This window comes from Trematosphaeria pertusa, assembly GCF_010094035.1.
Source record: "Trematosphaeria pertusa strain CBS 122368 unplaced genomic scaffold BU26scaffold_6, whole genome shotgun sequence".
Classification (NCBI taxonomy): Eukaryota; Fungi; Ascomycota; class Dothideomycetes; order Pleosporales; family Trematosphaeriaceae; genus Trematosphaeria; species Trematosphaeria pertusa.
The window spans coordinates 673,705-696,892 of record NW_022987217.1 but is presented as its reverse complement, the minus strand read 5'-3'; the positions used below and the strand labels follow the sequence as shown (position 1 = coordinate 696,892).

Here is a 23,188-nt window from a genome sequence, read left to right as displayed (position 1 = left end):
GGGAGAACTTCTGCTTGAAGGGTACATCGCCGCTCGTGGGTACCTCAATGATCAGGAAAAGACGTCGCAGGCATTCGTCACGGACGTCGCTTGGGCTACCAATCGTTCGTTTCGAGGGTATCTGACGGGAGACCTTGTGATCCAAAATCCAGACGGCAGCTTCAATATCGTTGGACGAAAGGACAACCAAGTGGTAAGTACAGGTCTACCACCAGATGATGCTCTGTTTCTAACTTTCACATCTAGAAATATCATGGCCAACGTATTGAGCTCCTGGAGATCGAGCATCATCTCAACTTGGAATCTTCGATCAAGCACAACCTTGTCTTCTTGCCTAAAAGTGGGCTTTGCAAGGAGCGACTCGTTGCCATCGTATCGCTCACGAAGCACACTGCTGAAGATGATTCGCTTCGATTCTTCGAGGGTCCGGAAAAGGCATCCATATACTCAGAGCTGGAATCGATTCGTGAGCGGGTCTCAGAACGACTGCCCTTATACATGCTACCGACAATATGGATCGCTGTCAACGCGCTTCCTCAGCTCCCTTCGGGAAAACTGGACAGGAAGCGGACAATGCAGTGGCTGACCAACATGTCTGCGGAACTCTACCAACGCGCCATTCCGGCGACAGAGGAGGGATCATCCGCTAACGAACCTGCTACCTCCACAGAGAAGACTCTACGCTCAGTATGGGCTCATGTATTGAATCTCCCCGAAGAGCAAGTTTCACTTGAACGTCCATTCCTTTCTTTGGGTGGAGACTCTATCTCCGCGATGCAGGTCATGGGACAATGCCGGAAGAGGGGCCTGGGCCTTGGTGTGCAGGAGATCCTACGAAGCCGGTCAATCTCGCAACTAGCTACGGCGGTCAAAGACATCCAGATGTCTTCAGACCACCTCGAGGAAGAAGTGGAAAGGCTGTTTGACCTGACACCTATTCAGTCGCTTTGGTTTGAGCTTCCAAACCAGGGACATGGTCACTTCAACCAATCTTTCTATCTTCAGGTCCGACAGAGAACAACAGCCGAAGAGTTTCAGGCGGCCGTTGAGCAGCTTGTAATGCGCCACTCCATGCTCCGAGCTCGATTCTCGTTTTCTACTGAAAATGGTTGGCAACAACGCGTGACGGAAGACGTAACCAACTCGTATCGCTTTCGCCACCAGGCAGCGTCGACAAAGGGGGAGATTGACGTAATGGTCGAAGACTCGCAAAAGTGCTTGGACCACGCCTCCGGTCCGCTGTTTGCCGCAGATCTGTTCGAATTTGGCGATGAACAACATGCCTTCCTCGTCGCTCACCACCTGGTGATCGATCTAGTTACCTGGCGCCTACTGCTCGAAGAGTTGGAAGAGATTCTGAAGGGCGGGATAATGCTCCCGCCAGCACTTCCTTTCCAGAAGTGGGCCCAACTGCAACAAGAGCATGCCGCAACGCTCCAGCTCGACAAAGTCTTGCCGCCTGTCGACATTCCTGCTATAGATTTCTCATACTGGGGCATCCGGCACCAAGACAACACATATGGTAATGCCGGTCACGCGAGCTTTGAGCTGGATCCTACTCTCACTTCGCTCTTCCTAGGCGACTGTCACAGTGCCTTGAGGACTGAGCCGGTAGAGGTTCTCTTGGCCTCACTGATCCAGTCCTGGTCGCACGTGTTCACGGATCGGCCCCACCCGGCCATCTTCAACGAAGGACATGGTAGAGAACCATGGAACTCAGAGATTGACGTCTCACGCACTGTTGGCTGGTTCACGACTGGTAAGCTCCTGGCTCGGTAGTCCTTTATTGTCCCCTTTAGCTGACGGCCTTAGTCTACCCTATCTTCGTCAACCGGACCGAAGACCCGATCGAAACAGTTCGAAGGGTCAAGGATTTCCGACGACAGATCCCGTCCAACGGACGACCATATCTCGCCCGCAGATGTCTCACTGCCGAAGGTCGTGCGCACTTCAACAGTCATTGGCCGTGGGAGATTTCATTCAACTATCTGGGCCAGTATCAGGTACGTAGCTATGAAGGTCGCGCTCCGAACACTCCTAATCCAATGCATAGCAACTTGAGCGATCCGATGTTCTGCTTCGGCCCCTTGAAAGCATGGCTGGAGAGACACGAGAAGCTGGAGGCACCGCTGATGTCGGCCAAGATGCTCCTCGGTTCGGTCTCTTCGAAATCTCAGCCATCGTCTTCAAGGGCCGCCTGAAGTTTGCTTTTACCTTCAATCGCCACATGCGTCATCAAGATCGAATCCAGCAATGGGTATCCGAATGTCGCCAGAGCCTCACGCAAATGGTAGAGCAACTGCCTACGGTAACTCCGATGCCGACCTTGAGCGACTTCCCCCTTCTATCTCTGAACGAGGATCGTTTCCAATCTATGCTCCATCACCTCGCGAAGATTGGTATCTCAGGCCACGAAGTCGAAGACGCCTATCCATGCTCGAGCATGCAGGAGGGTCTGCTGCTTTCGCAAACTAAGGATGCCGGATTCTATGCAGCGGTCACTATCTACGAGCTTAGCCTTCCGCATGGACATCCAGAGTGGCAGAGAGTGACTGATGCCTGGAAACAAGTCACTCGCCGCCACCCGACGTTACGGACAATATTCCTCGAGAGCGTCAGCGCCGAGGAAGGTCTGTTCGACCAAGTCGTTCTCAAACACGTTGAGCCCAACATTGTCCACTTTGAATGCCACTCTGAGCAGGAGGCCCTCGACTTCATCGGGAAGCAGCGCTCGGTCAGCTACGATAGCGGCCGATCTCCTCCGCATCGCTTTACGATCTGCAATACCCCCGGTGGGAGGGTCTTCTGCTGTCTCGAGATTAGCCACGCGATCATGGATGGCCATTCCATGAGCCTCCTCTCCCGCGACCTTCGAAAGGCATATGATGATCGGCTCCGCGACGACGGCCCGGCGTACAGTGACTACATCTCGTATCTGATGAATCAATCCCAGGACGTCAGCCTCGAGTTCTGGAAGTCCTATCTCACGGGCAGCGAGGTGTGTTCGTTCCCAGTCCTGAACGACGGGCAAGTCGTGGAAAAGCAACTGCGATCGATACGAGTGGACTTTGGCAACCTCGGCATCTTGGATCTTCAGGCTTTCTGCAATGCGCATGGCGTCACCTTGTCAAACATCTTCCATACAGCATGGGCAATTACTCTGAGCTCCTATGTCGGCGCTAACGACGTCACCTTTGGCTACCTCACTTCGGCTAGAGACTCGCAAGACATCCATCGCGTTGATGACATGGTCGGACCAATCATCAATACTCTGGTCTGTCGCGTGAAGTTCTCGGGAGACTCGCAATGTCTCCTGGACGTCCTTCGTGAGGTGCAAAAGGACTACCTGGACGCGCTGCCCCATCGCCACATAGCCTTGGCTGAGGTTCAGCATGCCTTGGAGTTGTCAGGTGAAAACCTCTTCAATACTGCCCTGTCGTACCGGAGATTGCCGCCGGACGCTCCCAGCGATGGGAGCAGCCTCAAGTTCGTTGAACTTGCACCCATTTACGACCCAACGGAGTATCCCGTCTCGATTAACATTGAAGTTGGAGATGACGCGGCCATGGTCGATCTTGACTATTGGACGGACCATCTCTCTCAGGGTCAAGCTGCCAACGTCGCCAGCACTTTTGTCCGTGCCCTGGAGAACATTGTTTTCAACGGCGCACAAGGCTTCGCCACGCTTGATCATCTGAGTGGGAAGCACTGGCAGCAAATCAGCGACTGGAACGTAATGCCTGAGACCCTGCACGAATGCGTCCATCAAAGATTTGCGGCATGGGTAGCTCCACAGCCTGATGCCCCCGCAGTACGCGGTTTCGACGGAGACTACACCTATGCCGAGCTAGACGCCATCACCGAACGTCTAGCGCACCATCTCGTCGAATTAGGTATTGGCCCGGAGGTATTTGTCCCCACATGCTTTGACAAGAGCTCTTTCACGGTCATAGCTATGCTCGCGGTCCTAAAAGCAGGCGGGGCGGCTGTTCCTCTTGACGCGAAGCACCCGAAGCCGGCTCTTGAGTCCCGCGTTGAGGATACGCAGGCCCAAGTGGTGCTGACCTCGGCTGCCTGCTCGGAGCTGTTCGAAGATGTCGTCCCCGACGTGGTGATCGTTGACCAGGTCCTCCTGGATGATCTGCCGAGTGTTGATGGGCCGGCTTGCACTACGGTCGAACCCCACAATCCGGCTTTCGTCATCTTCACAAGCGGAAGCACTGGAAGGCCGAAGGGCGTGGTCCTTGAGCACGCGGCTATGGTAACAAGTGCGAATGCTCACGGTATGAACCTGGGCATCCAACCCGGGTCTCGATTTCTCCAGTTCGCGAGTTACACGTTCGACAACTCTCTCGAGGAGATGTTCACAACTCTCCAGAGAGGAGGCTGCGTGTGCGTGCCGTCTGAAGAGCAGCGCATGAATGACCTAGCAGGTGCTATTGCCGAGCTAGACGCCAACTTCATGGACTTGACACCCACTGTTGCGGCTTTGCTCAACCCCTCGGACGTACCTACGATCAAAGGGATGGCCCTTGGTGGCGAAGCTCTCACGAAGGCTGTCGTCGAACAATGGAGTCCGCACGTTCATCTGCACGGCCAATACGGGCCGAGCGAAGCTTCCATCAACTCCGCATGGAAGGACTTCAAGCACGGTGGTGCGCCTACCAACATTGGTAGAGCCATCGGAAGCGTCTCTTGGGTCGTTGACCCAGATAACCGAAACCGGCTTGTGCCCATCGGCTGCAAGGGCGAGCTGTTAATCGAAGGACCGATCCTGAGTCGCGGCTACTTGAACGACCCGGAGAAGACCAAGTTGGCGTTCATTCAAGACCCTGAATGGGCGCTCGCTGGTGGTGCAACCGGTCGCCGATTCTACTGCACCGGTGATCTTGTGCAGTATACATCGGAAGGAGAAATGATGTATCTGGGCAGGAAAGACAGTCAAGTCAAGGTGAGCTCACTTCCCCAACATATACACGGAGTTACTAATGCCCTTCAGTTGAATGGCCAGCGCATTGAGCTCGGCGAGATAGAGTACCATCTGAAGCTCAATCTACCGTCTGATGCACAGTCAGCGGTTGAGCTGGTCAAGTTCTCCGACTCCAAAGCCACGAAGATTCTTGCAGGCTTTCTCTGCCTTTCCGAGGAGCCCGCAGGCTCGGTGAATGATGTTCCATCTGCTATTGGAGAATTGACGGACGCAGTGCGGGCTGTCGCCAAGGACATGGAGGCTGCGCTCGCCAACGCCCTCCCTGCTTACTACGTTCCGTCCATGTTCATGCCAGTGACGAGCATGCCCATGACGACCTCTGGCAAGCTTGACCGCAAGATCCTGCGACAGCTAGCCCAGGCCGTACCAGAAGAGCAGATGCATGTCTACAGGCTTGCGGGAAAGAGCGGCTGCGCGCCTTCGGGGCCTGTCGAGACCACCCTCGCACGCCTCTGGGCCACCGTGTTGCACCTGAATGCTGACACCGTTGGCACCGACGACTCTTTCTTCCGTCTCGGCGGCGACTCTATTGGCGCGATGCGTCTGGTCACGGCTAGCCGAAAAGAGGGCATCATCCTGAACGTCGCGAACATCTTCGCGCAGCCTAAGCTCGTCGACATGGCAGCTAGCGCGGTTGTGCTCTCCTCCGACGAGCTCTCCACAGAGCCTGAGCCGGACACGATTCCATTCGAACTTGTGCCAGGGGATGCCAGACGCCGCATCATTGAATTCGCTGCATCCGAATGCGGCATCTTCCCTGACTCCATCGAAGACATCTATCCCTGCAGTCGCCTCCAAGAAGGCCTCATCGCGCTCTCGACCACGGAGCCGGGCGCGTATGTGGCAGAAACCATATATCGCCTGCCATCCGACACGGACATCGCCCGCTTCAAGCAGGCATGGAATACAGTCATCGCATCAGAAGCCATTCTCAGGACCCGTGTCATCTACACTGAGGAGCATGGCTTCCTGCAGGTTGTCGTTCGAGAAGGCGTCGAGTGGCACAACCTGGCCGACGTGCGGGAGATCAATGAAAGCCATCGACATCTTCCAGCTAAGAATGGTGGCGTGCTGACCACCTATGCCATTGTCGGCGAAGGTTCGGCTTCGCCTTTCTTCGTCTGGACGGCGCACCATGCGGTGTATGACGGATGGAGTCTGCCCAACCTGCTGTGCAAAGTTGAATCTTACTATCGGCAGACTCCTCAGGAACCTGTCGTTTCTGTGCCGTACTCTCGATTCATCAAATTCCTGTCAACCATTGACGAGAAACAATCTGACGGCTTTTGGCTATCCACTTTTGAAGACATCACAGCTCCCCAATTCCCGCAGCTGCCGACCCCGGACTACAAGGTCCAAGCGTCAAGCCAGCTCTTGCACCATGTCCAAACCAGCCGCCGGTCTGGAATGGACATCACCATGCCCTCTATGATCCGAGCGGCGTGGGGTCTTCTTCTAGCTACCTACTCCGGCTCTGACGATGTTCTCTGGGGAGAGACGAACAGCGGGCGAGAAGTCCCGGTCTCAGGAATCGAAGACATCATCGGCGCTACTATCGCGACGTCTCCCATGCGCCTGAGGCTGAACCGCCAGCTGAAGGTTCAAGATTACTTGCACGAGGTGCAACGCCTAGCCTCCGCTGCCCTACCCTTCCAATTTGCGGGCCTGCAGCACATACGCAAGCTCAGTTCCGACACAGCCGTCGCGTGCGAATTCCAAAGCTTGCTCGCTATTGTCGCTGGCGACAGCATGAAAGATCCTGAGGGTGGCTTGTGGGACCTTCAAAGCACAGGAACTATTGGCACCAACTTCTTCAACTACGCTCTCATCTTCAACTGCACCGTTGAGAGGGACGGCGTCAGTATCGAAGCACATTACGATAGCCAGGTCATTCAGCCCTGGCTTGTGCAGCGCCTCCTCCAGCAGATCGACTTCATCCTCAGCCGTTTCAACGCGGATGGTTTCTCTGAACAGACTATAGGCGATCTGGAACTACTCAACCCGGGCGATCAGGATGTCATTGCTGCCTGGAACAGCCGACCCGTCAACATCATCAACAGATGCATCCACAATGCGATCTTCCAAGACCAAGTCATCCTTCGTCCTTCAGCCATTGCCTTGGAGGCTTGGGATACTGACGTCATGACCTATCGGGAGCTGGATGATCGGGCTGCACGACTGGCTTCTCGCCTCATCTCGCTCGGTGTGAAGCCACAGACCTTTGTCCCGCTCTGCTTTGACAAGTCGGGCTGGACCATCGTCGCCATGCTCGCCGTGATGAAAGCCGGAGCCGCGTTCGTTCCCTTGGACTTCGAGGCTCCGATCCTCCGGCTTCGCGAGATCGTCGGAGATGTGAAGGCCCAGCTAATACTCTGTGCTCCGCAGTACGAAGCCCTGTGCCAGTCTATCCCTTGCAAAACAATGGCCATTAACCGAGACGCGACCGAACGTCACCCTGGGCGGCTCTACACTTTGCCGTACGTTCAGAGCGACACGCCAGCCTATGTAATTTTTACCTCTGGCTCGACCGGCAAGCCCAAAGGAGCAGTTATCAAGCACTGCTCGTGGGTGTCCAGCTCCACTGCGTTCGCTCCCGTCATGGGCATCTCCGAATCATCCCGCGTACTCCAGTTCGCTTCATATACCTTCGACGCTTGCTTGATCGAGATTCTCAGCACACTGATGCTCGGTGGTACGGTCTGCGTCCCTGACCAAGCCTCGCGAATGAACGACCTGGCCGGCGTAATCAACAAGTTCAACATCAACTGGGCTACTCTCACTCCTTCTGTTGTGCGAACGATGCAGCCTTCCCAGGTGCCTCAGCTTAAGGCTCTTGTATTAGTCGGCGAGGCCATGTCTCAGCAAGAGCTGCTCACCTGGGCTGATCGGGTCATGCTTGGCAATGGCTATGGCCCGACTGAATGCAGCGCCATTGCTACAGTTAATATCATGACACCGACCACGAAGCCGAACAATCTTGGGAAGGCTGTCACCGCTAGGGGATGGATTGTTTCGAAGGATAACCAAGACGTTCTGGCACCTCTTGGAGCAGTGGGAGAGCTACTGCTCGAAGGTGGTGGTGTCGGCGCAGGGTACCTCAATAACCCGGAAAAGACCACTCAAGCATTCATCGGAGAGGTGCAGTGGAGTTTGGGAGCCGATACCCTCGATCGTGGCGCACTAAGACGTTTCTACAAGACTGGAGATCTTGTCAAGTACAACGAGGATGGCACCATGATGGTAAGTCCAATGACCGTTCATTGCGTTACAGTTGCTAATACTTTCAGTACCTTGGCCGCAAGGATTCCCAGACTAAAGTCCGGGGACAGCGACTCGAACTTTCAGAGGTCGAACACCATCTCATCGATGATCCGTCAGTTCAGAACGCGCTTGCCTCTGTGCCAACTTCTGGACCATGCGCTAAGCGTCTGGTTGGCGTTGTGACGCTGAATAATGTCAGCGGTTCGAATGAGGAATTGCAGCTCCTGCCGAAGGAGAACGCCTCTTTCCATATCGGTTCGATCCGAGATCGAGTCTGCGAACGCCTCCCTTCTTATATGGTACCATCGCTGTGGGTCGCGGTCACTAAATTCCCATTGATGCCCTCTGGCAAGATGGATCGGAGGCGTGTAGTGCAATGGCTCGAGCGTATGGACAAGGAGACCTATCGCGTTGTCTCTGCTCTGGGTCTTGACGCGCCGAAGGATGAAGGCGGAGACGCTGAGAGCAGTGTGGAGAGCAAGCTTCAAGCGATCTTTGCGAAGGTGCTCAACTTGCCACCCGAGGACATCCGCCTCAACCAATCGTTCTTGCATTTGGGTGGCGACTCGATCGCTGCCATGCAAGTATCTTCTCAGTGTCGATCCCAAGGTCTTGCTATTACTGTTCAGGACATCATCCGGTCCAAGTCTATCGCCGGGCTCGCCTCAACGGTCTCCGTTACCACGGATGACCAAGCAAACGCGCCTAAGGACCAGGAGTACGATCTGCCCTTCAATCTCACTCCAATCCAGAGAGTCTTCTTCGATGCTGTCGGCGATACCTACAACCACTTCAATCAAAGCGTTGTCCTTCGTCTCGCCCGATCATTTGAGCTGGATGAAGTCAAGGCGGCACTCACCTCGCTGATCACTACGCATCCCATGCTGCGAGCACGCTACACAAGAAATGAATCTAGAACCTGGCAACAGCGAATTGAGAAGGACACGGCCAATTCCTTTAGACTACGACATCATCGCATCAATACGGCAATTGATGGAAGCATGCGGCCGATCATCGATGAAAGTCAGGCCACGCTAGACATTGCCACTGGGCCGACTTTCGCAGTCGACCTGTTCGATATCGACAAAACTTTCTCGCAAGCTATCGCACTTGTAGCGCACCATCTCGTCATTGACGTTGTATCTTGGGGCATCGTCCTCGAGGATCTACAGAATCTGTTGAACGACACCAACCCGCCACCTCAGAGTCTTCCATTCCATACCTGGGCACAACAACAAGTTTCACGGGCCAAGGACGACACAGCTAGGAAGGTGCTTCCAGTGGCTGGCATCCCTCCTGCTGACCTCGAATACTGGGGAATGAACACCAATTGCAACATCAACGCGGACGTCATCTTTGAGGACATCGAGCTCAGCCCTAAGGACTCCATGCTCCTCCTCGGAGCTCATGATGCGCTCGCTACTGAGCCCTTGGATGTCTTCATTGCCTCCCTTCTCGAATCTTTCCGCAAGGTGTTCCCCGATAGATCTACGGTCACCGTACACAACGAAGGCCATGGACGGGAGCCATTTGATGCTAAACAAGATCTCTCGCGCACTATTGGGTGGTTCACCACCCTCACGCCAATCCATCTGCCCGTGCCACCAGAGGAACCCACAGACATTATCAGCACTATCAAATGGGTCAAGGACCTTCGCGAGAGAATTCCCGACAAGGGACGCCCCTACTTCGCGTACCGGCTCTTGACTGAGGAAGGGCAGGATCGCTTTTCCAGTCATTGGCCAGCTGAAGTGACGTTCAACTACCTTGGAAGGATGCAGAACCTGGAGCGCAAAGATGCATTGCTCCAGAGAATGGACGGTATCTCAACTATGGACATCGGAGACGATGTTCCCCGCCTCTCGCTGTTTGAGGTCAGTGCTGTAGTAACGCAGGGCACCATCAAGCTCTCGTTTGGCTTCAATCGGCACATGAAGCGCCAGCCAGAGATCAGGCGTTGGATCGCCGAGTGTCAACAAACTCTCGTGGAGGCCGTTGACCAGCTCCTCCATTCGCGACCCGAGCGCAGCTTGAGCGACTTCAAGCTGCTGCCACTGTCGTACAACGGTATGTCCAGGCTGTCCGCTGTGCTGCCGTCCGGAGTCACTCTCGCGGACATCGAAGACATCTACCCGACTTCTCCCATGCAGCAGGGTCTGCTCCTCTCACAACTCAAGCATCCCGAGTTCTACGCCTACCATTGCATCTTTGAGGTCCGATCAACGGAGCCGGGCCGATCGGTCAACCCACGCAAGCTTGCAGAGGCGTGGCAGATTGTGGTCCAACGCCACCAAGCCCTCAGGACTGTCTTCATCGAAAGTCTCTCCAAGACGACGCTCATGGATCAGATCGTGTTCAAGGACAAGGCAGGTAGGGTATCGTGGATGTCAGATTGTGACGACAATGACATCACTCGAATCCTACGCGAACAGCCCGCTACGGACTATCGCGAATTCAGTCCTCCTCACCGCTTGACTATCTGCAAGACCAGGACAGACAAGGTGTGGACCAAGCTAGAGATGAGCCATGCTATCTGCGATGGTAGCTCCATCCCGAACATTCTGAACGACTTGGCCCGGGCCTATGAAGGGAAGCTCTCCCGATCCGATAGCGGACCTCTCTATCGCGACTTCATCGCCCACATTCTTTCAAGTTCAAGAGACGCCGACGTCAATTACTGGAAGTCTTATCTGTCGGGAGTTGAACCGTGCTTCTTCCCTACGCTCGCCGATGGCAAGCCGGGACCCCACGCGCTTGGGTCTTATGAAGTCCACGTAACTGACACCGCGGGGATTCAGGCCTTCTGCAGGAAGAACAGCGTCACTTTGTCGAATGTCCTCCAGCTTACCTGGACCCTTCTACTGCACTGCTACGTCGGTGCTTCCGACGTATCCTTCGGCGTCGTCGCGTCTGGGCGCGATATCCCGGTCAGGAACATCGAGGAGGCTGCAGGATGCTTCGTCAACATGCTCATTTGCCGGCTCAACTTCTCGGACGAGACTCCTATTAGCCAGCTACTGGAAGCATTGCAAGCGGACTCGGTCAACGCGTTGTCGCACCAGAGTTGCTCGCTCGCGGACGTTCAACATGAGCTTCAGCTTCCATCCCTTTTCAACACTGTCTTCACATTCCAGAGACGACAGCTCTCCCGCGACCCGGAGAAGACAGCGCTAGTGTACGAGAACGTTGAAGCAGCGGACCCTGGAGAATACCACGTTACCGTCAATGCGGATGTGTCCGAAGAGGGCGCCACTGTCGACTTCGGTTTCTGGCAAGACAAGGTACACCCGGCACAGGCACGGAACATGATCGAAACGTTTGAGAAGATACTCTCTGGTATTGTTGCCGGCGGTGACGATGAGCTCAAAGTCGGTGATCTCGACTTCTTCACTTCCGGGAGCCTTGAGCAGATCACGGAGTGGAATGCCGAACTTCCGCCACCGGTCCGCCGGTGCGTACATGAGCTCATCCAGGAGCAGGCTCTACTGAGGCCTCGTTCTGCAAACGCCATCGAAGGCTGGGATGCAAGGTTCACTTACCAAGAGTTCGACGAGGTCACCAACCGACTGGCTCTCTACCTTAAAAGCATCGGTATCTCGACAGAAACCTTCGTCCCGATCCTGTTTGAGAAGTGTTCATGGACCATTGTGGGAATGATCGCCATTATGAAAGCCGGCGGCGCATACGTTCCCCTTGATCCTAAGCATCCACATGGGCGTCTACGCCAACTGATCGGTGACGTTGGTGCAAAGGTCGTGCTGTGCTCGAGAAACTACCATGCAACGGCGAGCGAAGTCGCAAACACTGCGGTCATCATCGACCGGCAGTCGATCAGCAAGATGCCACTTTCGAAGGGACTGAAGCCTAGGTCAGATGTTACTCCCGACAATGCTGCATACTGTTTGTTCACTTCTGGAACTACGGGCACGCCTAAGGGCACCATCATCCCACACCAGTCATTCTGCACCAGTGCAGCCGCATTTACGCAGCTTATGCACATGGATTCTACGTCCCGCACCTTCCAGTTTGCAAGCTACACGTTCGATGCTAGCTGCGCAGAGATCCTCGCAGCTCTTACTGTTGGTGCTACGATCTGCGTGCCGACGGAGGACGAAAGAATGAATGACCCAGCCGGCGCAATACGTAGACTGAAGGCTACCTGGACATTCATGACGCCCTCAGTCCTGGGTACCATGAAGCCCGAACGGGTGTCTAGCCTAAAGACCCTTGTGGCTGGTGGAGAAGCTGTACCCGGACCGGTGATCACGAAGTGGGGCAAGAGCACCTGCCTCATGAATGGTATGTGGCATGACTCCTAGCACGCACAGCGATAACTAACTCTAAGCAGGGTACGGTCCAACCGAGACCACCGTCTTTGCCGTCACTTGCGAGAAGTCGACGCTGGAAAAGAAGCTAATCGACATCGATCCTGGAACCATTGGCTTACCTTCCGGATGCCGACTATGGATCGTCCATCCTCGCAATCACGACAAACTCATGCCGGTGGGCAGCGTTGGAGAACTTGTCATTGAGGGCTTCACCGCAGCTCGCGGATATCTTGGCGATGAAGTCAAGACAGCGAAGGTGTTCATCTCGAACCCTGACTGGGTATCTCGCCTACCCTGGCACGACGGCACGTTCTTCACCACGCGCATGTACAAATCGGGAGATCTGGTACGCTACAACTCCGATGGTTCCATCACCTATATCGGCCGCAAGGACACACAGATCAAGCTCAACGGTCAGAGAATTGAGCTTGGCGAGATCGAATTCCACGTCAAGAGCAAATTCCCCGAGGGCGTTCAATCAGCTGTGGAGCTTGTTGCGCCGGGTGGCCGCGCCAAGGCACTCGCTGTCTTCTTCTCTCTAGACAATGACGACCAACAGGCCGGAGTCACTGACGACGAGCTACTCCTTCCCATGGAAGACGATCTCCGGGATATGTGCAAAGCCATGGAGAACGCGCTTGCTGGTGTTCTACCGTCCTACATGATTCCATCCATCTTCATACCCATCAGGACGATGCCATGGACGACGGCTAGCAAACTAGACCGCAACCGTCTGAGAAATCTCGTGGGAACCCTCACCAAGGAAGACATGGCACCTTACCGGCTGAACAGTGCCATGAACAAGAGAAAGGCCACCACAATTGCGGAGAAGAAGCTACAGAAGCTCGTGTGCTCTGTGCTCAATCTCCCGTCTTCAGCGGTCGGAGCGGACGATAGCTTTATCGTGAGTACTGTCCGCATCATTGATAGGGTTATAGCTAACAATCTCTAGCGCCTTGGTGGGGATTCTGTCGCAGCCATGCGACTCGTTGCGGCAGCCCAGGTAGAGCACCTAGAACTCTCGGTCATCGACATCTTCAAGCAACCCAAGCTGTCTGATCTTGCCGCCAAATGCAATCTGGCCGAGACAGACTCCAAGAGGGACCGGGCCATTGAGCCTTTCGAACTACTACGACAACCTTTTTCCAAGTCGCATGTCCTTAGTGAACTTGCAGAGCAGTGCCGTGTCTCGAAGGACAAGGTTCAAGACGCCTACCCGACGAGTCCACTCCAGGAGGTCTTCGTTGCGCTCTCCATCAAGCAGCCAGGGGCCTATGTCGCTCAACACATCCTAGCTCTCGCGGAGTCTGTCGACATCACGAAGTTCAAAGCTTCGTGGGACAAGGCGGTCCAAGAGATCGACCTCCTCCGCACCCGCATCGCTCAACTGCACTCGGGTGTCTTCCTACAGACTGTCCTTGTAGAAGATCCAATCACATGGCGCGAGACAAACACACTGGAGGAAGCCGAGGGAGAAGCCACTCAGGTTCCCGCGCACCTCGGAGGTCGACTCGCAGCTTATGCTATCGTGCGTACGACAACCGATAAACATTACTTCGTCTGGACTATCCACCATGCTCTCTACGATGGCTGGAGCATTCCCTTCATGCTGCAGCGAGTGCAGCAGATTTACCAAACTGGCTCATCAGACATACCGAAGGCTCCATACACCAGGTTCATCAAATACCTCATGGATGCCAATCCAGAGACTTCGGCGAGGTATTGGAAGGACAACTTGGCGGGCTCGGCGTCGTACCAATTCCCACAGCAGTCGCATTCGGCTTCGAACAAGGCTCCGAATGGTCAAGTCTTGCAGCACACAGCCAAGTTCGTTGCCCATCGTCATAGCGACATCACGCCCTCCACTGTCATCCGTGCCGCTTGGGCCCTGCTCCTCACCGCCTACACGGGGAGCAATGATGTTGTCTTTGGTGAGACACTGACCGGCCGAGACATCGCCGTTTCCAGCGTCACCGAGATCTGCGGTCCAACCTTGACTACCGTCCCTACCAGAGTCAGAGTCGATCAGAAAGCCAGCGTGCTTGACCTTCTGAAGGGGATCGCGACGAATACGACCGATCGCATACCTTACCAGCACGTCGGACTCTCGGAAATCAAGCGGATCGATCAGGACACTGCTGCCGCGTGCGATTTCCAAAACCTGTTGGCTATCCAGACTGGAGGCGAGCAGCCTGCGGAGTCCATGTGGTCGTTCCACAACACGGGCATTCAGACCAATTACTTCACATACCCGCTAGTCATTGAATGCAAAGCTGGCCAAACGAGCGTTGAGATTTCCGCATATTACGATGCGAACGTCATGTCGGCATGGGAGATCCAGCGCATTCTCTACCAACTGGATTCTCTCCTCAGCCAGCTCAACTCAGTCAGCAACGTTCGTGACATCCGCGTATTCAGCGAGCAAGACATGCAGCTCGTACGTGAATGGAACGCTCGCGAGCCGGTGGTGGTCGACGACACAATTCCTTCCTTGTTCTTGCAGCAAGTGGCAGCTCGACATTCTGGGACAGCGGTGTCTGCTTTTGACGGCAACTTCACCTATGGGGAGCTGCGCGACCTCGCCTCTCGCCTAGCGCACGAGCTTATCAGGTTGGGCGCTGGACCCGAGAAGCTGGTACCACTCTGTGTTGACAAGTCTCGCTGGGCAGTAGTCGCGATAATGGGTATCCTTCTTTCGGGCGCGGGCTACGTACCGCTTTCGCCAGAACATCCAGATTCACGCCACAAACAGATCATTCAAGACTGCAATGCGTCGATCCTCCTGTGCTCGCCGGCCTACGAGTCTCGGTTCACGGCGACGGTGAGCAAGGTGGTGAAGGTCAACGAGGCCTCGATTCGCCAACTCTCCGCTCGACAGTCGCAAGTCCCTCCGCGCGCAAAGAGCAACAACATTTGCTACGTGCTGTATACGTCCGGCAGCACTGGTGTGCCCAAAGGTGTAGTCATCGAGCACCGGGCTATTGCTTCCAGCTCCGCTGCCATATGCAAAGCTCTCTACATGAATTCAGCTTCGAGAGTCTTCCAGTTCGGATCTTTCGTCTTCGATGCCTCAGTCATGGAGATACTCACCGCGCTGTCCTGCGGTGCCGCCGTCTGCATTCCTTCCGAAGAAGGGCGGACGACAGACATCACCTCAGCGATCAACAAACTCAAGGCTACGTGGACTTGCCTTACGCCGTCAGTGGCCAACGTTATCGAAGGGCCCGAGGCCGTTCCTACCCTGAAGACTTTTGCATCCGGAGCAGAAGCTCTCACTCCCGAAACGATCAACAAGTGGTCTGGCTTACAGCTCCTAAATGCCTACGGCCCAACCGAGGGGTCCATCGTGTCTGCTGCGAACGACAAGGTCACAACTCAGCGAGATCCGTCCATCATTGGACGGGTCCTTCAAAGCGGCCGAGCTTGGCTCACCAACCCCGAGAACCCGAACCAGCTCGCCCCTGTTGGAGCGGTCGCTGAGCTCTGTATTGAAGGCCCGCTCCTCGCTAGAGGCTATCTCAACAACCCCGCGAAGACTAAGGAATCATTTGTGGAGACCCCAGCCTTCACCAAAGAGTTCTTCAAGAACACGCATACCAGGATCTACCGTACGGGCGATCTTGTTCAATACGCTCCAGATGGCTCCATTCGCTACATCGGACGTAAGGACAACCAAGTGAAGCTTGCTGGCCAGCGCATGGAGCTCGGTGAGATCGAACACCATCTCCAAGCTGACAAGACCGTGCGACAAGCTGTAGTACTGATGCCGAAGTTCGGTCCCGGGAAAAGGAAGCTGACTGCCGTTTTGTCCTTCCATTGCTCGCCTGCAGACATGGCTGAGCAGCCATGGAACACGCCTGTAGCGACGCCTGAAGTTTTCCGCTGGATTAATGAGGTGAGAGAGAGGGTCTCCGACCTTGTGCCTTCCTACATGGTGCCGACCGTTTGGACCGCCGTCTATAACATTCCGACATTGGCTTCCTCGAAGCTCGACAGGAAGCAGGTAGCTGTTTGGTTTGAACGCATGGATGAAGACACTTACCGACACATTCTGGAGCTTGAAAGCAGCAGTGAGCCGACCGTTACTGCCACGAAAGTGGCCACAAAGCTCCAAAGCATCTGGGCGAAGGTGCTCAATATCCCTGTCAGCAACGTGAAGTTGAACAAGTCTTGGCTCTGTAAGTGTACCATCTTCAATCCTCTCAGACAGTGCTAATTTGATATTTCAGCGCTCGGTGGAGATTCCATCACTGCAATGCAGCTCCTTGCCCGATGCCGGAAGGATGGAATAAACCTTACCTTGAACCAAGTTCTTCGAAGCAAGTCGCTTGCGCATCTCGCTGAGAGCGTTGGCTCCGGCGTCGGATTCGATCATAGCGCAGAGCAGACCGACAAGCCTTTCGAGCTCTCGCCCATCCAGCGCTTCTACTTCGAATCCATTGGGAACGAGAAGGATTCGCACTTCAATCAATCCTTCACTCTTCGCCTCTCCCGCCGCACCGATCCAGGAAGTCTAGGGAAGGTAGTCGATGCCATTGTCAAGTGTCACTCCATGCTTCGCGCACGATTCACCAAAGATGAGGCAGGCAAGTGGCATCAGACCATCATAAGGCACTCCGCAAATGCATACAAGTTTGAAGTGCACGACGTCACTGCTGTACATGAGGTCGTCGGCACCATCTCGAACACCCAGGAGAGCCTCAACATAATGGATGGACCACTCTTCGCCATCGATTTCTTCAACGTACGAAACGGAGAGCAGATTCTCTTCATCACCGCTCACCACCTTGTCATCGATGTGGTCAGCTGGAGGGTGATCCTCGGAGACCTTGAAGAGTGCCTCGCATCTGGGTCGGTCGACGCTCTGCAGAAAGCGCTCCCTTTCCAAACCTGGTGCGAGAAGCAAACAGCCCATGCTCTCCAGCCTAACCAGGTCGAGGCCATGCAACAACAGCACTTCGCTGTAGAGCCCGCAGATTTAGCATTCTGGGCCCTCGACAAACGTCGCAATTTGTATGGTGATGTGGAACGTGATTCCTTCACCATCGATGAAGACATCTCCGCTGCAGCCCTTGAAGACCACAGCGTCCTGCGAACCGACATCGTCGACCTGTTCGTCGCAGCAGTTGTGCATTCCTTCTCTCGCATCTTCATCAACCGCAAGACGCCTACCGTTTTCAATGAGACGCACGGCCGCGAGACGTGGGAATCAAGCAATCTCGACCCCTCCCGCACCGTCGGCTGGTTCACAACGATGTATCCGATCTGTGTACCAATCGCCGAAGATGAAGATGATGTTGTCCGAACGGTACGGCAAGTCAAGGACTCTCGCAGGAAGGTCACCGATAATGGCCGTCCGTACTTTGCTCATCGCTTCCTTACCGAAGACGGCAAGCAGCGGTTCGCTGATCACGCACCTATTGAGATCCTCTTCAATTATCTTGGCAAGATGCAGCAGCTCGAGTCCGACGACTCCCTCTTCCAGCCGATGCGGTTCAACGAAGACGATGAAGCTGAGATGACCGATCTGGGTGCCAAGACGGGAAGACCTGCACTGTTCGAGATCTCTGCGTCGGTCACGCATGGAAAAATCCAGTTCAACTTTATGTACAACCGCTGGATGAAGAGCCGGAAGAGCATTCGCAGATGGATTGTTGAGTGTCAGCGAACGCTTGAGGAGATCGTCAGCACTCTTGCCAATATCGAAAATCCTCAGCCAACAATGTCCGACTTCCCGCTCCTGCCACTAGAGTCGTACGACCGCCTAGACCGAGTCGTCAAGACCTTCCCAGCGGCGGGAATCCTATCGTACGACCAAGTAGAGGACATGTATCCTTGCGCGGCGATGCAAGAGGGTATGATCCTCAGTCAAATCAAGGATCCCGATTCGTACTGGTCTTATTCCACGTTCGAGGTCAGAGCGAGACGGAGTGTGGTGGATGTGCGACGAGTAGCTAGGGCGTGGGAGCAGGTTGTCAACCGTCACCCAGCCTTGCGCACGATCTTTGTAGACAGTGTCTGCAAAGGAGGCGTCTTCGACCAGATCGTCATTAAGAGCCCGGATACTGGAGTCCTGACCTATATTTGCGACGATTCCGGCCTGACCGCGAAGCTGAACTCTATCCAGTATGCCAACTCCAATGGCAAGAAGAAGCCTCGGCTTCCGCACCAGTTCACGATCGTGGAGACGAAGTCTGGCAGAGTCATTGTCAAGATGGAGATCAACCATGCCGTCATCGATGGAGGATCTCATGCAGTCATCCGGCGCGATCTGGAGGCCGCCTACGAAGGCCGCCTATCCGACGAAGAGGGGCCGCTGTACAGCGACTACATTAAATACATTCGCAGCGTCCCGGCCGGGGCAGGGATCAACTACTGGAAAGAGCAGCTTCGCGGCGTTCAACCCTGTTACTTTCCGACTATTCCGCAGCACTCTACTAAGAACCGACAACTCCACTCGCGGTACATGGACTTCGGTCGATTCTCGGAGATCCAAACTCTCGCGGAAAGGAGTAACGTCACGTTCGCGAACATACTTCTTGCAGCGTGGGCATTACTGCTACGTACCTACACCGGGTCCTCGGACGTGTGCTACGGCTACTTAACGTCCGGTCGCAACGTTCCCATCGACAACATTCAGAACGCAGTGGGGGCCTTTATCAACATGCTGGTGTCACGCGTCAAAGTTTCTGGCTCTCTCTCACTCGTGGACATATTCAAGAAGGTCCAGAGCGACTTCATCGAAAGCTTGCCTTATCAGCATTGTTCTCTCGCGCAGTTCCAGCACGGTCTTGGACTCTCCGGGAAAGCCCTCTTTAACACTGCTGTCTCGGTACAGAACCATGGTGCCGCCGAAGGCCAACCAGCTGAAGAGCCGAATGTCGAATTCGAACACCTGGACGCCCATGATCCGAGCGAGTTCGCTATCACAGTGAATATCGATGCAACTCGCAACGATGAGGGAGTGCGTTTCTCATACTGGACCGACTCCGTCTCAGACGACGAGGCGAAGAACATCGCTTCAACTATGGCCAAGATCCTCGGTCAGGCTCTTATAGACGCAAGACAAACTGTCGGAGAGCTTGACGCGGCGATCGAAGACAAGCCCCAGGAAGACGTCAGGGCAGTGAACATACCACTACCCACTCCGCGGTCATTCAAAACCTCCCCCCGCTTCGACATTCCTGACCCTATGGCTTCGATTCCCGTACCGAAGATCGAGACTACACCGGTGGCGGCGCCATCCATGCCACCAGGTGCTCTCGACTGGAGCAGTCTCATTCGGTCCATTGTCAGCGAAATGGTGCCTCAGATCGTGGACCAGGTGATGTCGAAGAACAAGCTCACCGCCACCCCTGCACCATCCACAATGAGCGAGATGACGAATCAAATGGCGGGAATGCTTGCGAGGAGAGCGTCGCAATCAGTTCGCGGTGGTCGGTCAAATCTCGAGACCGGCTCGATGAGGTCACGCCGTATGAGCACGGCGAGTGACGCCGAGAGTAGGATTCACGTTGCTGCCGACATGGTAGCAGCAGCTGGTGTCATGGCTACTGAAGCTTTGAAGTCCGTGCCTCCGGACTTTGTTGAGAAGAAACTGTTGACGTTGTGGAGTGAGTTGTTGGATATGGTGGAGGATTCTATTGGGAATGAGGATAGCTTCTTCGTAAGTCCGCCTGCGTACGTGGTTTAAGGCGCATTACTGATACACCGAAGCAACTTGGTGGAGATAGTATTATTGCTATGAGACTTGTCGGCGCCGCAAGGGAGGAAGGGTTGTCTATGACCGTGGCGGATGTGTTCAAGAACCCCACGTTTGCCGACATGTCCAGAGTGAGTTCACTTCCCCCCATTCAAGCATCATACTGATGAGATAAGGTCGTTCGAGTGGCTGGTGAGGTCATCGACCAGGTCATGTCTCAGGCCGGCGGCGAGTCGTCTGCCCCTAAACGCAGATCTGGCAGCTGGTCTAAGCCAGCACTCCAACTTCCCGAGCGGACCGCTTCAGCATGGAAAGACTTCCAGTCCATTGTCTCTGAGCACGCTGTCGCCGATGAAGAAGCCGACAGCACGCGAACCTCTCCCGCCAACACACCTCCAGCCGCAAAGTCGGACCGAGAGCAGGCCGAACAGATGTTCAAGAAATGGCAAGGCTTCACATCCACCATGCAGTCCGCAATGCAACAACAGCAACGCGCACCAAGCCAGAAGCGCCACATGCCTCAGACGATCCACGAAGATCCTTCAGCGACCAGGTCCATTTCGCTGCTTGGAGATCCCAACGTCGACAGCGTCATCTCCAAAGTACAAGTCTTCAAGGGCGGCATCTCTGATGTGCTTCCCGTGACCGACTTCCAAGGGCTTGCCATCACTGGAACGCTCTTGGAATCGAAATGGATGCTCAACTACTTCTACCTCGACGGTGGAGGTCCTCTGGATCTCCGTAAGCTAAAGCAGACGGCGTTCCGCCTTGTCCAGGCATACGATATCCTGCGGACGGTTTTCGTGCCATATGGCGACCGCTTCCTCCAAGTCGTACTCAGGAAGCTTCAGCCAGATTTCGTCTACCAAGAGACCGATCTTGACCTAGATGAGTTCACCGAAGAACTCCGACAGAAGGACCGCGAGCACGGGCCCCGCTTAGGCGAGACCTTCGTTCAATTCGTCGTCGCGAAGCAGAAGAAGAGTGAGCACTATCGTATCTTTATGCGCCTTTCACATGCACAGTACGATGGATACTGTCTCCCGAAGATCCTTGGCTCGCTCCAGGCCGGATACAATGGCCTTCCAATTTCTTCCGCTCCCAGCTTCGGCACCTTCGTTCGGGAATCTGCCAAGCACGTCGCCGGTGCTCATGATCATTGGCGGGAAGTCCTCAGAGGATCCAAAATGACCGAAATAGTTAATCGCTACGGTCCTAACTACCAACGCTCTGCCGGCCGCACCGTCACGCTCAAGCAGATGCTTACCGTCCCGACGCTGTCCTATGTCAACATCACGACAGCTACTGTCATGAAAGCTGCTTGGGCCGCGACCCTTGCTCGGATCGCCGGCAAGTCGGACATCGTCTTCGGTCACGTCATTTCTGGACGCAACAGTGGCCTGCACAACATCGAGACCATTATCGGCCCTTGCTTGAACATGGTCCCCGTTCGCGTGGTATATCGACCCGAGTGGACCGTGCTTGACCTTCTCGGCTACATCCAAGACCAGCAAATTGCGAACATGCCATACGAATCTCTGGGCTTTCGGGAGATTACGCGCAACTGCACCGACTGGCCGGACTGGACGAACTTCTCCAGTGTGCTTCAGCACAATCAAGGTGTGCACTCCGACGATGCGAAGCTACAGCTAGGAGGCATCGAGTACAACGTTGGCGCCGTAGGCTCGCAGGAGGATTTCGCCGACTTCTCCATCACATCCACTTCTCGCGGCGGCGACCAACTCGAGCTGCACCTCACCTACGCGCCCAACAGCACCATCACCACCGAGTACGCACAACACGTCTTCGACATGCTCTGCGGCACCGTCATCACCTTCGCAGAGGACCCATACACCCTACTCCCGTCTCCCTCCGAGCTCTCCTCCGGAAGCTCCACAACCATCGACTCAGAGACGACGCGCAAGAAGTCCGCAGAGAAACAGCCCGTCACCCTCCCCACCGACACCGGCCTCTCCAAGCACGAGCTCTCCATCCTCGCAACCAAACTGCGCTCCGCCTGGGAGCAGATCCTGCGCGACGACAAAGGCGCGCCCGTGCCGCTCGAGCTCGGGTCCAATTTCTTCGAGCTGGGCGGCGACATTATGGGGCTTGCGCAGATCACGTCGATCCTGGACCAGGAGGGGCTAAGGGTGAGAGTCGAGGATATGATTGATAAGTGCATATTTGTGGAGCAGGTGGGCCTGCTGGCGGTGGAGAGGAAGAAGCAGCTGGAGAAGGAGGAGATGAGTCCGTGGGGCGAGAAGGGCAGGAAGAAGGAGCTGGTTAAGGGGGAGAGGGCGCCGATGGAGCGGACGGGGAGCGGGTTAGGGGCGTTCGCGAGGAAGATGGGGTTGAAGCGGAGGGATAGCCCGAGGAAGTAAAGTGGCAGGGAGCCTTGGGGCTGGGATGTATGACTTGGTGGCTTCATTTGTTGGAACCGTTTGGCGTTGGGGTTGGTGCTCGGGTCGGGGTCTGGGCGACGTTGTGTTACGTACTCGTTGTGCTTCTCTTGTGTAGTTTCCTTGTTTCCTTGCTGTAACATCTAGTCATGCTACTTCTCTCGTATAATAGATTTCCTGCTTCCACAAATCATCTGCCTTCTGGCCTCTGTGGCTCGGGTGCACATCCCTACCTCCCAAGGCCTTCAGCACCTGATCCCGATACCGATCATAGAGCATATCGCGCATGCTGAATGTCTCAGCTCCCTTCACGATTCTCCATTGTGGCATGGGAAAGAACGTCGTAGCCCGCCAAGCAAACTGATACACTGTTCCTTGAACTTCCGTTCGCAAATGGGTATGCGCAAGTTATAGCGTCAAATTCAGGAGCCCAGGAAGTAGACCTCTATAAAGGTGGCATCGTGAAGTCTTCCATCAGCTTATCCCACAACCAGTCATCGTACGCGTT

The 23,188-nt window shown here is 55.0% G+C and overlaps 1 protein-coding gene across 1 annotated transcript; it reads left to right on the top strand.

The window, feature by feature from the left end:
- Positions 1-591: 591 nt before the first annotated feature.
- On the top strand, positions 592-22,662 carry BU26DRAFT_424697 (nonribosomal peptide synthase; the record flags this gene model as incomplete). The annotated part of the gene is made up of 10 exons (XM_033823581.1): positions 592-1,759; positions 1,813-2,003; positions 2,054-4,951; positions 5,000-8,230; positions 8,278-12,550; positions 12,600-13,483; positions 13,532-16,757; positions 16,809-20,245; positions 20,296-20,412; positions 20,458-22,662. The coding sequence occupies 10 exons, from the start codon at positions 592-594 to the stop codon at positions 22,660-22,662; spliced, it is 21,630 nt and encodes a 7,209-aa protein (XP_033684835.1).
- Positions 22,663-23,188: the final 526 nt, after the last annotated feature.